General features: G+C 49.9%; 1 protein-coding gene across 10 annotated transcripts in view; it reads right to left on the bottom strand.

Moving 5' to 3' along the window:
• Positions 1-15,761, bottom strand: part of TM2D3 (TM2 domain containing 3) — a 187,458-nt gene that overhangs the window by 95,813 nt on the left and 75,884 nt on the right. For 2 of the 10 annotated variants that reach the window (XM_082448820.1, XM_082448827.1), the window contains one exon: positions 2,519-3,062. The exons of the other annotated variants lie outside the window; for them this stretch is intronic. In XM_082448820.1, coding sequence (XP_082304946.1) covers positions 2,534-3,062 — 529 coding nt within the window. In that variant the 3' untranslated portion in view covers positions 2,519-2,533. Of the gene's footprint in view, positions 1-2,518; positions 3,063-15,761 lie in introns of those variants that run through there. 10 annotated transcript variants of the gene reach the window in all.

Raw genomic sequence — 15,761 nt, 5'->3', positions numbered from 1 at the left:
ACATTCTGAGTTTTAGGAATGCAAAATGGCCAGGTGATGAGACACACAGACTTCAACACAAAGACAGTGGGTTCAGCGCATCTCTGCTGTGGAAAAACCACTCGAGGCCAGGGCCTGCCCTGCAGCGTCTGCAGAAGGAAGGGGGCAGGGGGACCCTTGCCCTTTTTCTAGGGAAGATGTTGCATACCATTTCTTTCCCCTCCCCCCAGAGCATCCTTCTACGTTCAGGGTTTGTTCCAAAATCACTGCTGCTTCAAAGTTTGTTCTTCCTTTTTTTATGGTTCATACCTCAGTAGAAAAAGGAGAGTTAAGCCTTTCTTTTCTCCCCCTTTTTTTACCCTGCATTATTTATTTGCCATGGCTTGACTCTCCAGGGAACCTGAACCAATCCACGTGGGCTTTGTTCTTGACCTGAACACCTGGTTTGAAACGTGGAGTCCCAGAGGGTCCTCGTACTGTTGGTTCCACTGAGGCTCCCAAGGTGGACTTCAGGGACTGACGCTGGGGTTCACGGGAGGCAGTGAAGGCTCAAGGGGGCACCTCCCAGCAGGGCAGCTGCCCCGACTGCTGTTCATGAAGGACCAGTGGGGGCGGAGGGGAGAGGCCAAGGGTCACGGCTCCGCAACACAGAGGACAAGAGCTGGGACTGTCAGGGGCTGGCCTGCAGCGGATGAGATCTTGCCTCAGGAGGGGCAGTGTCAGGACCAGCCTGGGGGCAGGAACACAGCCCCTGCTGAGCCACGAGAGGCCAGCTCAGGGGCTGGGGGCCAGATCCAAGCAGGCCTGGATCTGGGGTGGCCGTGCTACTCCACGGACGGAAACTGGAAAACCAGAGTGGACCAGAACAGGGTTGGCCTGCCGGGGGAGGGCCAGGGGAGGGCAGAGAGGGGAGAAGAGTTTCAGGGACAGCTGGAGGACCAGCTGATGGGGGACGGCCCACCGGTGGCTACCTGCTCAGAACTGGAATTCCAGGACCCTTGTCCCCCACAGAAGTCCAGTGGCTCCGACAGGGGAGCTCCCAGGGCATCCCGAGAGCCCACCAACAGTCTAAGGAAGCAGCCGGGGGTCTCTGGGGACAGACTGGGTGAGAACCCCAGGATCCAGGCTGCTCTTTGGGAACGAAAAGCCTGCTGGAGGGGGCGTTTCCCTGGCATGGAGAGACCGCTGGACCCTCGTGGGGCCTCGAGGCTGAGGAGCAGGGAGCAGGACAGGAAGAGGCACAGGTAGAGGCAGGCTTGCGCAGGGCTGGGTGTCTCCGAGAAAAGACCGCCTAGACGCGCTGGGGCCCCTCCCCAGGGCAGGACTGGGCAGGGTTTTCCCTGCCCGTGTACGGTCACCTGTGGCATTTGGAGTCCCCCTCTAGGAGCGCTGAAGCTCTTGGGGCAGCTGGTACCTTATTCTAGGGGTCTCTCTTCCCTGTCAAGCGCAGATCTGGGGCCCTGGGGGGAGGCAAGTGAGGCCTCAGGGACCCCCTCCACCTGGCATCGGGCACTGGGAGCCCCTGCGAGGGACCACCAGCCCCACCCAGTCCCCATCGATAGGCCCACTGGGCTCAGTGCAGTGTGAGGCCTGCTCCCAGGATGCGAGCACCGTGTCCTGAGAACACCTGCCCTCCCCCTTGGTTGGGATCATGGCATCCTGTACCCTGTGGGGGAGCATCTGGCAGGTGCAGGAGGAACAGGCCGGTTCCCAGCCAAAGAGCCGAGGCTCCAAGTCCTGCCCATTGCCATCGGTTCCCCTGTGTCCATTTACCCAGCACCTCCTCCGCCTGTCCACCAGGCTGGGCTTAGCCCAGGACAAACCTGCCCGCTCAAGTCAAAGTCACCTCCACCCTGCTGTCACGTTTTCTGTTTCTCATAATCGTGGCCCTTCCCACGCTCTGGAATCCTCTGGTCCACCTGTCTGGTCCACGTGTCCGCTATCGTCTGTCTCCGCTCTGGGATGTCAGGCTGGCAAAGACAGGGACCTGCTGGCGGGGTCGCTGCCTGCCCATCGGGCTCAGTGCCTGCAGCCTGGCAGGGCTCAGGCCGCCCTTGTGCAGGGGGCGGGGGAGCGAGTGGGTGACCCAGGCTCCCGGCTCTGGGGTGAGTGCTGGGGATGGGGGATGAATAACACACAGTCACAAAGCCTTAAAGGGCTTGGATAACAGACAGCAGCACTGAGGGGCCTGAGGAGTCCCAGCCGGATTACTGGGCCTCAGGGGAGGGTTTCCACGGGTGGGTGGGAAGGAGGAGCACTTTGGGCGGGGAAGGGAAAGTGCCCACCTGGGCCGGGCGCAGGGGAGGCTGAGGCCAGCTGCCGCGTTCTGGCTTATCTGGGCCTCCTTCCTTCCATCGCTGTAGTCCCCGCACACCCCCAGGCCCCTTTTATGTCCCCATTCTCCTCCCAGGCCCCCTCCCTGTCCCTCCTGACCCCCGCCCTTCTGCCAGGCCCTGGGCCCTTGCCTAGACCTCTGAGGGCTGCCCCCGTCCAGGACCAGGTGGGCACAGACCTCACACCTATGACCCCTGGGTTTGTGCCCTGTCTGCTGCCATCAGCCCCGGGGCCCGACCGTGGTCCTTATCCCCACACACGGCCCAGCATCCCAACCCCACCCCCAATACTGCTCTCCCCACCCTTCCTCCACCCTGCCCAGCACCCAAAACTGGAGCCCTGGGCTGGGGAGGCCAACTTGGGCCAAAGCCCCATGTGGTGTTTGCGATGATGGCAGGGTATAGGGGTGGGGTCTGGTCGGCACCTGCCTTGGCCAGACTCTGTCTCTGTCCTGCAGGGCCCGGGGTCTTTCCTCCAGGTGCAGGCCGGGCTCATCCACATCTGGGGTGTGTCTGGAAGCCGTGGGCAATCCAAGGGGGTGGCTTTGGCCTCTGGGGAGACTCCGTGAGCCAGCCCTTCCTCCCGTCCACGAGGCAGACTCACACACACGTGTGCGCGGTTGGGGGAATGGGTCCCCTTGCCAGAGCCCGGGGTCCTTGCCTTGAACAGTAGACCTCCCAGGATCTGCAGCCGGGGCCGAGGGGCAAATGTCTGCCAGTTGGTCCAGGGGGTTCTGGAAGGACCTGGGGCTGGAGGTGGAGGACGGGCAGGTTAGGACTGCAGGGCCGGTGTTGCTGGGGCCCCGGGGCCAGGGGCCTGGAGGGACTGGCCTTCCTCGCCCGCTCCTCCCTCTGCTCCCGGGAGCAGCCCCGTGGTCCGGCCTCAGTGGTGCCTCCGTGTTGGTCCTGCCTCCAGACTCCCTCCTTCGGCTCCCCTCCTCCCGCCTCTGGAGCAAATCAAGTGTGACATTCGTTATTCACATTTAAGAAGTAAAATACTAGCAGCAGCTCAGGCTTCTGGAGCACATCTCGTGTGCCGGGCCCTTCTCCTTGCAGCAAGGGCAGAGCCGGTGTCGTCCTTGTACAGGAGCGACGCTGAGGCCGAGAAGGCAGCTGGGGCTCAGGCCCACTCACCAACCTTGCTCCACACTCCCGAGAACTTAGCGTTTGGTATTTCTTATTTTGCTCAAAAAAGGAAACGGTCTAGAGGTCATGACTAGTAGCCTTTATAGTTTCATGAAGTCCCAGGGGGTCTTCCCCCGCCGGAGTCCCCAGCAGCAGAGTCAGGATTCGGTGTCCAATAAGAACGGAGGATTATAACCATCACTTGGGGCCCGGAACCTGCGGGCCGGGGGAAGCTCCCGTTCACGCCCCCGTCCCTGGAGAACAGGGAAGGAGTCTCTTTAGAGAGTTTCCACAGCCATGTCTGAAGCCGGAAGCAGCTCCAATGACATTCTCAGCTGATATGAACGTGTCACCGCCCAGGGGCCCACATCCCCTCCCCCACTAGACCTGCAGGCCTCGTCCATCCATCATCTACCCAGGCCACCGCCCCAGCTCGGCCTGAGTTCCCCAGTGATTGCCACGCAGGGTAAGGATGGGTGACACAGAACCTTCTCCACTTCCTGATGCCCTGCAGCCTCCACCCCCACCCCCTGCCCATCCACAGGACCCAGGGGTGTCTGTGCTGCTTGCACGGCTTGGCCACTGGGGCCAGAGGACCCCCTGCCCACCACACCAGGACCATCTGGACGGACAGTTTCAAGCACCACGTGTGTGGGTGGAAGGGAGTCTGTGGGGAAAGCTAGTCTCCAAATAACAATATGGAAAAAATGTTAAAGAGATAAACTAACGTGGGATGGCTGCAAGCCTCATTCATTAAAGTAAAAAATGAGGAAAACTGGCATGAAAGTTTGGAAAATTACAGGGTATTTCCTACAAGGAATATATGGGACATCCTTGGAAATTTCTTGAGACATAATAAGTTTACAGTTTCTCTTCTTTAAAAAAATACCTTGCTGTGATTCACCTGTCCCCCTGCTCCGCCCCCCCCAAACCCCCACCGCAAGAAAAGCAGTTATTTATGGCGGTAAAATAGTCCCCATTTAGAGCAACTTCAGAGAACAAACACTGCTCTTGGAGCCTCCATAGCAGCGAAGAATCTGGCACTGGCTCAGCATCTGAGGTTGAGTGTTTGCTTGCAGCCATTAACTGCTGTATAAAGCCTTTGTCAAAAAGCCCTGCATCTGGAGTCTCAGCCGTAAAAGCCCATTTAGAGCCAGTGGGAAGCTGGTCTTCAAGTTCTCATTGACAGAAAGTCCAGTTCCCAAGCAGGAACTCCCAATTACTCACTGACTGGATGGACGTCTGAGGGCCACCTGGGGGGTCATTAACTGTGAAAATCCCTCCTGGAACCCAGCACCATGGGCTGCTCAGATCTGACCCTGGAACTGCCGCCTGTGTGACCACAAAGGAGCCCAGAGAGAACTGGTGTGGGATTGAGGAGAAAAGGAAGGTTTCCTTCTCCCCTCCTAAACTAAGCATGCTTGGCCCACTCCCTTATTTTATTTTTTTAAATAAAGTTATTTTAATTTATTTTTGGCTGCATTGGATCTTCGTTGCCGTGCCTGGGTTTCTCTAGTTGCGACAAGGCGAGCGGGGGCTACTCTTTGTGGTGGTGCGCGGGCTTCTCATTGTGGTGGCTTCTCTTGTTGCAGAGCACGGGCTCTAGGTGCACGGGCTTCAGTAATTGTGGCTCGCGGGCTCTAGAGTGCAGGCTCAGTAGTTGTGGTGCACGGGCTTAGCTGTTCCGCGGCATGTGGGATCTTTCTGGACCAGGACTTGAACCCGTGTCCCCTGCATTGGCAGGCGGATTCTTAACCACTGTGCCACCAGGGAAGCCCTCACCCCCTTATCTTAAAAATGACTAATTAAATGCCCAAGTCCAGCTGCTTTGGCCCATGCTGGGGGAGGTATTTAGAAAGCAAACACCTATGCCCAGACACAAACCCTTCTCTGCTGCAGAAGATGCCACCTACGTGCTCTTTACATGAGAGCAACCGTGAGGGATGGGGGTTTCGAGACAGTAGATCCCAGGAGGGCTGCCTGGCACACAATGCAGCCAGGAGTACAATGACTTGCAAAAGCAACACTCTCCTTTGCCCGTTGTGACAACGGCCACTGAAATGGGAAGAACAGTGGACACCGGAGTGGCTGTCCGCTCCGAGCTTGGGCATCTCTCTTTTCCACGGGACCGTGAACTCTGACCATGCTTCTCCCTTCATGACTGCATTTGTTACAGAGCCCTTCACCACCTCACGGCCCAAACGGCTTAAGTAGGAATTGGCTCCCACCAGTCAAGAAACTGATGTCGGAGTCTTTAAAAAGGAGCCAGCACTGATAGTTTGGAGCTCTTTTAATTGATCGGGTCACTGGGTGAACTTGTGACAGAGATACTGCTGTCCACAAACTCATCCACAGCTGTGTTTTCCTTTTCCATCCACCAGATCTGTTCAGCAATGTTCAATATACATGACCCAAGTGAAGGTTTACACTGAAAACATTCTTTAGAGTAAATATAAATGGCCAATAAGCATAAGAAATAAGGCTCTACCTCACTAGGGGTCAAAGAAAGGTGAAAACTTAAACTCCACACCATCCAAAAGGTTTATACAGCAAAGATACAAAGATAAGTTCTCTTTGGTAGAGATGGTGACACCCAGTTGTATGATGTGGGGAAACGGGCTCCCTTGTCCACAACTAAGAGCAAAGATTGCCACCTTTCTGGAAGGCATTTTCTCAATATTTTCCTTCACAATGCCCAACATTCAATCAAAAATGACCAGGTGTGAAAAAATGACAAGATTGGAACAAGAGAAAAAAATTGGACAATAGAAGCAGAGCCACTGGAGATTCTGATATTGGTGTTGTCAGGCTCTTAAGAACTTTAAAATACTAGAGTCATATGTTCCAGAAATTAAATGACAAGATGAATATTTTCACTAGCAACCTGGAAGCAATAAATGGTCATTGTAGAACTTTAAAATACAGTAACTAAAATTAAGGCACTGATTTTAACTAAAATTAAGTTCAACTACAGATTATACAAGGTGAAGAAAATAAGTAATCATGAAGGCAGATTAGAAAAATACATCCAGACTGAAGCAAGAAGAGAAAAAAATTAAAGAGTTAATTAAGAATCCGCCTGCCAATGCAGGGGACATGGGTTCGAGCCCTGGTCCTGGGAGATCCCACATGCTGCGGAGCAACTAAGCCTGTTCACCACAACTACTGAGCCTATGTTCTAGAGCCCATGAGCCACAACTACTGAGCCTGCATGCCACAACTACTGAAGCCCAAGCGCCTAGAGCCTGTGCTCCGCAATGAGAGAAGCCACTGCAATAAGAAGCCCGTGCACTGCAATGAAGAGTAGCCCCTGCTGGCCGCAACTAGAGAAAGCCCACGCACAGCAACGAAGACCCAACGCGGCCAAAAATAAATAAATAAATAAATAAATATTTAAAAAATACAAAAAGAATGTAAAAGAAATGTATGTAATTAGAGTCCCAGAAGGAGAAAGAGAGAATGGGGGCAAAAGTAATATTTGAAGAGACAATGGCTGAGAATTGTCCAAAAATGATGGAAGACAGAAAGCCTCAGATTTAAGAAGAGTTATAAAGCCCAAGTGGTATCAATGAAAAAAAAAACACATCCAGACAGAACGTGGTAAAACTGCTGAAAACCAAAGAGAATATCTGAAAAGCAGCCACAGAAAAAATTAGAGGGTTTGGAATATGAGGCTTGGATTCACTGAATTTGGTGCCTGAGCTAGAAATGTGTGTCTTCCATCCAGCATAGGGCTGTCAGATAAGATACGGGATGCCTGGGTAAATTTGAATTTGAGATAAACAACAAATATTTGTTTTGTATAAGTATGGAAACATGCATTATTTGGACCATACTTACACTAAAAAATTATTCATCATTTATCTGAAATTGAATCCAAAGCAAATTTAACTGGGTATCCTGTTTTGTTCTTTGTTTTTTTCTTTCCCTAAATCTGGCGACCCTGTTCTTTGGGGATGCTAACGTCACCTCCTGTCAGTTCCCCTGAGGAAGAAAAAGCCCACCTGCCCTGGAGGCACCAGGAGGTCACTCGGACTTGACCTTTTTGTACTTCCCGTGTGCCCCTGCCTGATGGATGGCGACCCGAGACCTGAGGGCCCATGACAGCTCTCTCTGGAGGCTGTGGCCAGGGTAACCTCCCGTGAGGCTGAATCAGACTCATCTCCCCCAAGAGATGGCGGCGGAGTCACTCAGCCCCCACTTCCTTTTAAATGGAGGCCTCAGTGCACACCTAGCAGCTGTCACAAGTGCAGTCTGGGGTCTGTAAGTCCACAGAGCCACGTCTGGTTCCACGGAAGATGCGCTAAGCTTGACAAAATGGCAGCCCAAGCCCCTGCCTCCGTGGTCGGGGCATCCACACCTGACCCAGCTCGACAGCTTCAGTGGAGGGTTCCCTAACCCTTCACAAACACTGTGGATTAAACACCGAGTAGGCCAGCTCAGTGTTATAAACAGCAACTCCCCAGAAAGTTCCGGGTCTCTGGTAAGGTTTTAAAGTTGTCTTTAAATAAATAAATAAGCAAACAAACAAACAAATAAATGGAGAAAGCTCACAGTTCTCACTGACTTGTGTTACTCATGAGAATTAACCTCGACTCTTAAATCACTGCTCTCAGTCTCGGTTTCCTCATCTGTCCAGTGAGGATAATAGTACCTGCCTCATGGATTCGGGGCTGGGTTAAATGAGACAACACCTGTAAAGTGCTTCGTTCAAACTGACAATAACAACTACTTGACAAATGGTAGCTAATGTCGTGTGGTGGACAGAGTAATGCCCTCCCGCCCAGATGTCCACACCCCCATCCCTGGAACTTGTATGTTATGTCACAGGGCAGACAGGATTTTGCAGGTGTGATTAAGGTGAAGGACCTTGAGATGGGGAGATTATCCTGAATTTTCCAGGGGGACCCAATGTAATCACACAAACCCCTAGAATCAAAGAAGCTTCCCCAATGTAAATTGGTGCAGCCATTATGGAAAACAGCATGGAGGTTCCTCAAAAAACTAAAAATAGAGTTGCCATATAATCCAGCAATCCCACTGCTGGGCATATATCAGCAAAAACTATAATTAGAAAAGATACATGCACCCCAATGTTCATAGCAGCACTATTCACAGTAGCCAAGACATGGAAGCAACTTAAGTGTCCATCAACAGAGGAATGGATAAAGAAGATGGGGTACCTATATACAATGGAATATTACTCAGCCATAAAAAAGAATGAAATAATGCCATTTGCAGCAATATGGATGGACCTAGAGATTATCATACTAAATACCATATGATATCACTTATATGTGGAATCTAAAATATGACACAAATGAACTTATTTACAAAACAGAAACAGACTCACAGACAGAGAAAACAAACTTATGGTGACCAAAGGGGAAAGGTGTGGGGGAGGGATATATTAGGAGGTTGGGATTAACATGTACACACTACTGTGTATAAAACAGATAACCAACAAGGACCTATCATATAGCACAGGGAACTATATTCAATATCCTGGAATAAACCATAATGGAAAAGAAAAAAAAAGAAACTTTCCCAGTTGTAATCAGAGGAAGAAGTGGCTACGGGTGGGGAGTGCAGAGAAACACAGCACTGCTGGCTCTGAAGGTGGAGGAAGGGGCCATAAGCCAAGGACTGTGGACAGACTCTCAAAGCTGGAAGAGGCCAGGTAGTGGATTATCCCCTAGAACCTCCAGAAAGGAATGCAGCCTGCCGAGACCTTGGTTTTAATCCATTGAGACCCATGTCAGACTTCTGATCTACAGAACTATAAGATAATAAATTTGTGCTGTCTTAAGCCGCTATGTGTGTGGCAATTTGTTACACCATCAACAGGAAACTAATACGATCAAAATGACTGTTAATAGGACTGTGCCCTCCTTTGAGATCAGAGCCACATATATGTCTTTTGGGTCTTCCAAGGACCATGGGCATCTGTAAATATTTGTCTGCCTGAAAAACAATAAGCTTCATAGCACAGTGGTCGGGGCTGCAGTGGTGCCAGGAAAACAGTGAAATAATCAGTGTTTATGAGAAGATCAATTTTAGAAATATTACAGGAAAGAACAGACTGATTGAGTGTCAATGCCAAAAGAATTTTCCATTTAAATGCCCAACATTAGAGTACTTGATCAATTGTAATAATCCAGAAAATTGAATACTGTGCAAAGGCAAAGGCATTGAAGAAGAATATTTAATTAACATAGAATTTTCACCCTGTTGAGTGAAGGAAACAAAATACATGACTGTACGCTGAGAATAAGCTCTTTTTTCTTAAAAAAAAAAAAAAAGTACCTGTATAATATGTACATGGGAATAATCTCTGGAAGGATAAATGTCAATGCAAGGTTCCCAGGGGCAGAGCCCTGGGGCCTTCGGGAATAGAGGTGTCTGGTTTCCAGCCACCGAATCTCCACAGCGTAAACCTTCCTTCATTTCACTGCTTCAGCCAAGCCCGCTCTACAGCAGGGACCCCCGTGGGTGAGGGAGGTCAGACAGAGGAGCTGGACTTCACGTCCTGGGCCTTGCAGGGCAGAGGGAAGGACAGGCCTTCAGGGGACAGGAGGCATCACAGGCCAGGGTCAGGAGATGGGGACCCCGTGAGAAAGTAGGTGCAGACACAGCATCCTGAGGAGAGTGTGGGGTGGGGACACAGGCTATGTGGGGAATCTCAAAGGACAGGGTGACCTCAGCTGACACTCAGGCTTCACAGAAGAATGCGCTAGATGCTTCAGGCATAACTCTATGCCCAGGGAGTCTGAGGGGGCTCCTTCCAAAGCAGGGTGTCAGAGGGCTGACAGGAGTCCAGGGAGTCAGACGGAGCAGGTGGAGGTCCGGGGGGCGGAGGGAGCAGATGGGGGATCGAGGGGGCGGGGGGAGCTGGTGGGGGGGTTGTGAGGCAGTGGGGCATGAAGGCTCTCACATCATGGGCACCTCCTGAGTGGCATTTAGTCCCATCGCTGGGCGTGCAGGCTGCACAGGAGGATGGGGATGAGGGCAGGTGTGGACAAGTGATTGGGTTAAATCAGCGTATTTGAGTCATTTGTGAAAGGCCTTGAGTTCCCTGCTGAGATACTTGGACTTTGTCCTGAACTTTCTGGCCAAAGCGTGGGAGTGTGATCAGATCAGTGTTCAAAAACCAAACCAAACCAGACGCCTCTGGCAGCGAGCGGAGGACTCCATGGCGGGGTTTATGCCAGCAGCCTGTGAGGCAACGTGTCAATTTTCTCCCAGGCCCTCACTTCCCCAGCTTTGGAAACCACAAGGAGTGGAAACTGACATGACTAAAATGCTTATGGGTTTAAATTATTTGATTTTGCATGCCATTTGCAATTCTTCTCCTGCTAGGAAGTATTTACACTTGAAAGAGGAACTTCAGTCTTATATCACAACAGCTGGTCCTACAAGATGTTGTCAAGAACTAGTGAACTAGCAAGTGTGTTGACTGGACAAGCCCAGCTTTCACTGCGAGGAAGCAGCAGGAATTTCCAGGACGAGCAATGAGGGCAGAGTGCCTCCATTCCAGGAAGGGCCGGGGAGCTGGGGCTTGGCCAAGGAGGAAATCGGATTTTGGATCATGAAGAGCCCCCCACTAATACCTGCAATGGGAGCATGTTCTTAACTGGATTGGGTTACCCGTGAACATCACAAGTGTAAGGATGCTGTGGAGGGCTGACAAATGCTCATACCTGGAAAGAACAAGACAGACGCTCGCAGCTCAGCTGTGGAGGGAAGCATGTCCTGTGCACAGAAGCAGGCTGCGAGACCTGTGGCTGAAGCCCACTGGCGCTCCCCTCACTCACATTGAAGCCTCTTGGGTTCCCTGGGCAGATGGGTGACTCTGGCGGTGTGTTGTTCTGTTAGGGAACCGTTGACCAAAACCGACCGCCTTGGCCAGGCACTATGATAACAGCTTGCCTAAGTTGTCTCACAACAGGAGGTTCTGATAAAGGACACAGTGCTGCCACCGAAAACTAACGGGGAGAATTCGGGAGGGGCCGAAAGGAGGAGGGAGGAGACGCCAGCCCATAATAATGTCCTGAAAACCTCCCAGAGTCCTTTGCGCTGGAATCTGTCTTGGTTGAGTGATGCGCGCACCACCAGGAAGGACCCCGAGTCACCAAATATGGGCCAAGCAAGATGATTGGCCAGAGACAACCAGAAACTAACCCCATCACCATAAACCCTGAGACTGCGAGCCACATGGACAGCAGTTCTCCTGGGTTCCCTTACCTTCCTGCTCTCCGCCTGGGCGCCCCTTCCCAATAAAGTCTCTTGCTTTGTCAGCACGTGTGTCTCCTTGGACAATCATTTCCAAGTGTTAGACAAGAGCTCACTCTTGGGCCCTGGAAGGGGTCCCCCTTCCTGCTACAGTTCTGTGAAAGGGCTTTGCTGCTCCTCGAGATGCAGAAGGTCCATTCACGCACCCCAATGCAGCCACCTGGGTTCTCTGTGGATGTCTCTTTCAGAGGCAGCATCTTCTCCCTGGCTCTGCTACAGGCTCTGGACTCATGACCAGAAGCCAGGTCCTCAACTACACAGAGAAAGCATTAGTTCTAGCAAGGTGGCGGGGGTCCTTTCAGACTTGAAGCAACAAAGTCCAGGCTGGGCAGATTCTCTTTTCCCAGCTGCCTATTAAAGAGCTATAGCAACTTTCATTGAGGAACCAGCAGTCAGATGCCTTCAGCTTTAAAAATATTCATCCTCCCTGAATGTTGCCATGGCACAAGAAAGAAGAAAGGAGAAAACCGTAATTCAAGAAGATATGTGCACCCCAGTGTTCATAGAAGCACTATTTACAATAGCCAAGATGTGGAAGCAACCTAAATGTCCACTGACAGATGAATGGATAAAGATGTGGTCCATATATACACAAGGGAATATTAGCCATAAGAAAGAATGAAATAATGCCATTTGCAGCAACATGGATGGACCTAGAGATTATCATACTAAGTGAAGTAAGTCAGACAGAGAAAGACAAATATCATATGATGTCGCTTATATGAGGAACCTAAAAGAAAAAAAGACACAAATGAGCTTATTTCCAAAACAGAAACAGACTCACAGTCATAGAAAACAAACTTATGGTAACCACAAGGGATAGTGGGGGGGGGGGCAGGGGGGAATTAGGAGGCTGGGATTAACATATACACACTACTCTATATAAAATAGATAACCAACAAGGTCCTACTGTAGAGCACAGGGAACTATACTCAGTATTTTGTAATAAACTATAAGGGAAAAGAATCTGAAAAAGAATATATATTATACATATAAATACATGTATTTAAAGTTATATATATACATATATATGTATATCTGAATCTCTGTGCTGTACACCTGAAACTTACGCAATATTGTAAATCAACTATACTTCAATAAAAAAAATATTCATCCTCCATGAATGTTGCCATGGCACAAGAAGCCAACTTTTCCAGGGTTATACTCGTGACCATCAAGGATAAATATGGTTAGGAGACTATTCTCTACATGAATCTGGGGTTGCTGTCTCGTGGGCACATGAGGGATGCTGCAAACACAGATTCTTTCATCCTAGTGGAGCCCCATGAGTTAGGCAGGAAATGGTTAGGGTTTACTTCAGGTGCACTGCAGTTTTTATTTATTCACTGCAACTCTTCAGAAACAGCTGTCTGGTCTGATTCAGCCAACCAACCAGCTATTTTTGAAAACCACTTAACAAGTGATGGCTATGTGTCACTTGTTTCCGTGGGCACACCAACAGGTGGGAGCAGATGAGGGCCCCACTGTCAGCCACTACGGAAATGTTCCCTGGAGCATTTGAACTTCAGCTAAGACCCCAAAGCCGAGGACAACAGCAAAGAAGCACCTGCCACATTGTCAGAAGAGCACCAGCAGCTCCCAGAAATCCATTCTGGGCTTTGCTAAGAAGTCTAAACTGGTTCTGAGGCCCTTACCCCAGTGGCACCTGCCAACCCGCTGTAGAAACTCGAGAGGGATGGGGTCAAGTGGGAGTTCTGTAGAAGCAGTGGGGTCACTGGCCCGCGGGGAGCACTCAAACCAGGTGAAGTGGGGCCCAGAGACCCCTTTAGAGATGGGGCGCCCCCCAGAAGGGATATTCGGCATCAAATTTGCATTTGTCTGCAGTTTGTTCCTTTTTATTTCTGGATAGTGTACCCTTGCATGGATGTACCTTTGTTTATCCATTCTCTGTGGAAGGACATTTTGTTTCTATTTTGGGGTGATTATGAATAATGGGGCTATAAATGTTCATATACAGATCTTTGTGTGGACATATGTTTTCATTTCTCTTAGGCAAGTATCTAGGAGTGGAAGAGCTGAGTCATATGGTAAGTGTGTGTTTAACATTGTAAGAAGCTGGCAAAAGTTTCCAAAGTGCTTGTAACGTTTTGCATCCTCGTTGGAAGTGTACGAGAGTCCCATTTCCTCCACATTCTTGCCAGGACTTAGTATTGGAAGTCTTCTGAATTTCAGCCAATCTATTACGTGTGCAGAGGTATCTCAGGGGGTTTTAATTTCATTTCCCTAACGACTGGTGCTATTGAGAGTCTTTTCATGTGCTCATTTGCTGTCTGTATATCTTTGGTGAAGTGTCTATTCAAACATTTTGCCAATTTTTGTTTTTAATCTTCTTATCAGTTATTAAGAAGAGCACATTCTTTATGTAATCTGAATAACACAAGTGCTTTGTCAGATATGTACTTTGTAAGTATTTTCTCCCAGACTATGGCTTGTCTTTCCATTTTTTAAACAGTCTTTTGAAGAATGAAAGTTTTAAAACTTTGATGAAGTCCCATTTATCAATTTTTTTTCTTTTATACTGGGTGCTTTTTGTGTTGTAGCTTGTAAATCTTTGCCTAACACAAGTGCACATAGATGTTCTCCTATCTTTTCTTCTCAAAGTTGCATAGTGTTAGCTCTTACATTTAGGACTCTGATCCACTTCAAGTTAATGCTATAATGTGGCAGGAGGTAAGGGCTGAGGGTCATTCCACACGGAGATCCAAGTGTTACAGCACCGCTTGTTGAAAAGAACAAAGAGAGCTTTTTTTACTGAGGTATAAAATACTTGCAGAAACATGCACGTCCGTGTACAGCTCAAGGAGGTTTTGCAAACTGAGCACCTCTGTGTTATCAGCCCCAGATTAGGAAACAGACCCTTTCCTGCCATTCAGATACTCATACTCCCCGTCTGCCCCACCCCACCCTCGATAACCATTACCTAGACTTCTAACAGCTGAGAGGAGTTTTGCCTGCTTTTAAACTTTCTGTAAATGGAATCATATAGTGTGTCTTCTTTTGACTCTCTGTTCTTTCACTCAACATTATATTTGTAAGAGTCGTACGTGTGTTGCATTTCCATGTAGACCACTGCTTCTCACTGCTGCACCACAATTCACTGATTCATTCAGTTGTTAATACTCATGTGTGCCATGTCCAGTTTGGGGCTGTACCTGTCTTTTCACGATCATTGGTTGCTTTCCTGGGAGTGGAACTGCCGGAGCATCAGGTGTGTGTATCTTCAATGTCAGTGGACACACCAAGGACCTTTTCAAAATGCTCACACCCCTTGCCCCTCCCCCAGCCGCGTGGGGGAGTCCCGGTTGCCCCGCAGCCTAGCCAGCACTTGGTATTTTCCACGACTTCCCCTTCCGCCACACGAGTGGGTGTGCGGCCATATCTCTGATGACAAACAAGATCGACCCCTTTCTGTCTGTTTATGAAACGCATGAAAGAGGGTATTTTGATGCGTTCTTTTGAGACGTGCCTATTCAAGTCCATTTTCATGTTATCTTTCTCTTGTTGGCGTGTAGGAATTCTGTGTATATTCTTTGCGCACGTCCTTTGTCAGACTTACACGTTGTCGATAACTGTTTCTGACATGGAACTCTATGTGCTGCCTTTTGATGAATTTTTCTTTCTTTTTTTTCCTTTTTCTTTAACTTTTATCTTTCCCTTTTTTTTTTTTTTGCCGCTCCATGCAGCTTGTGGGATCTTAGTTCCCTGACTAGGGATTGAACCTGGGCCCTCGGCAGTGAAAACACAAAGTCGTAAGCACTACACCGCCAGGGAATTCCCTGAAGAATTTTTCTGAAGGTGCTACTTCAGGTGAATGTTGAGGCTCCTGGGGACTAACGACATCAGAGAGCCATTCCCGTTCCAAGGACAGAGGTCAAGGGGACAGACAGTGTCGCCTGGTGCTGGGAGGCGGGGCAGCCCGGCTCCCACCCTCCTGTCTCCATGGGCGGAACCGGGAGATCAGTGAGCAAGGAAGCCCCGGAGGCACAGTCCAGAGGGTTCAGGCTCTGGGGG

Source organism: Balaenoptera physalus (genome assembly GCF_965194825.1).
Source record: "Balaenoptera physalus genome assembly, chromosome: 2".
Lineage (NCBI taxonomy): Eukaryota > Metazoa > Chordata > Mammalia > Artiodactyla > Balaenopteridae > Balaenoptera > Balaenoptera physalus.
The sequence above is the reverse complement of the archived record's forward strand: the minus strand, read 5'-3'. Positions and strand labels throughout refer to the sequence as shown.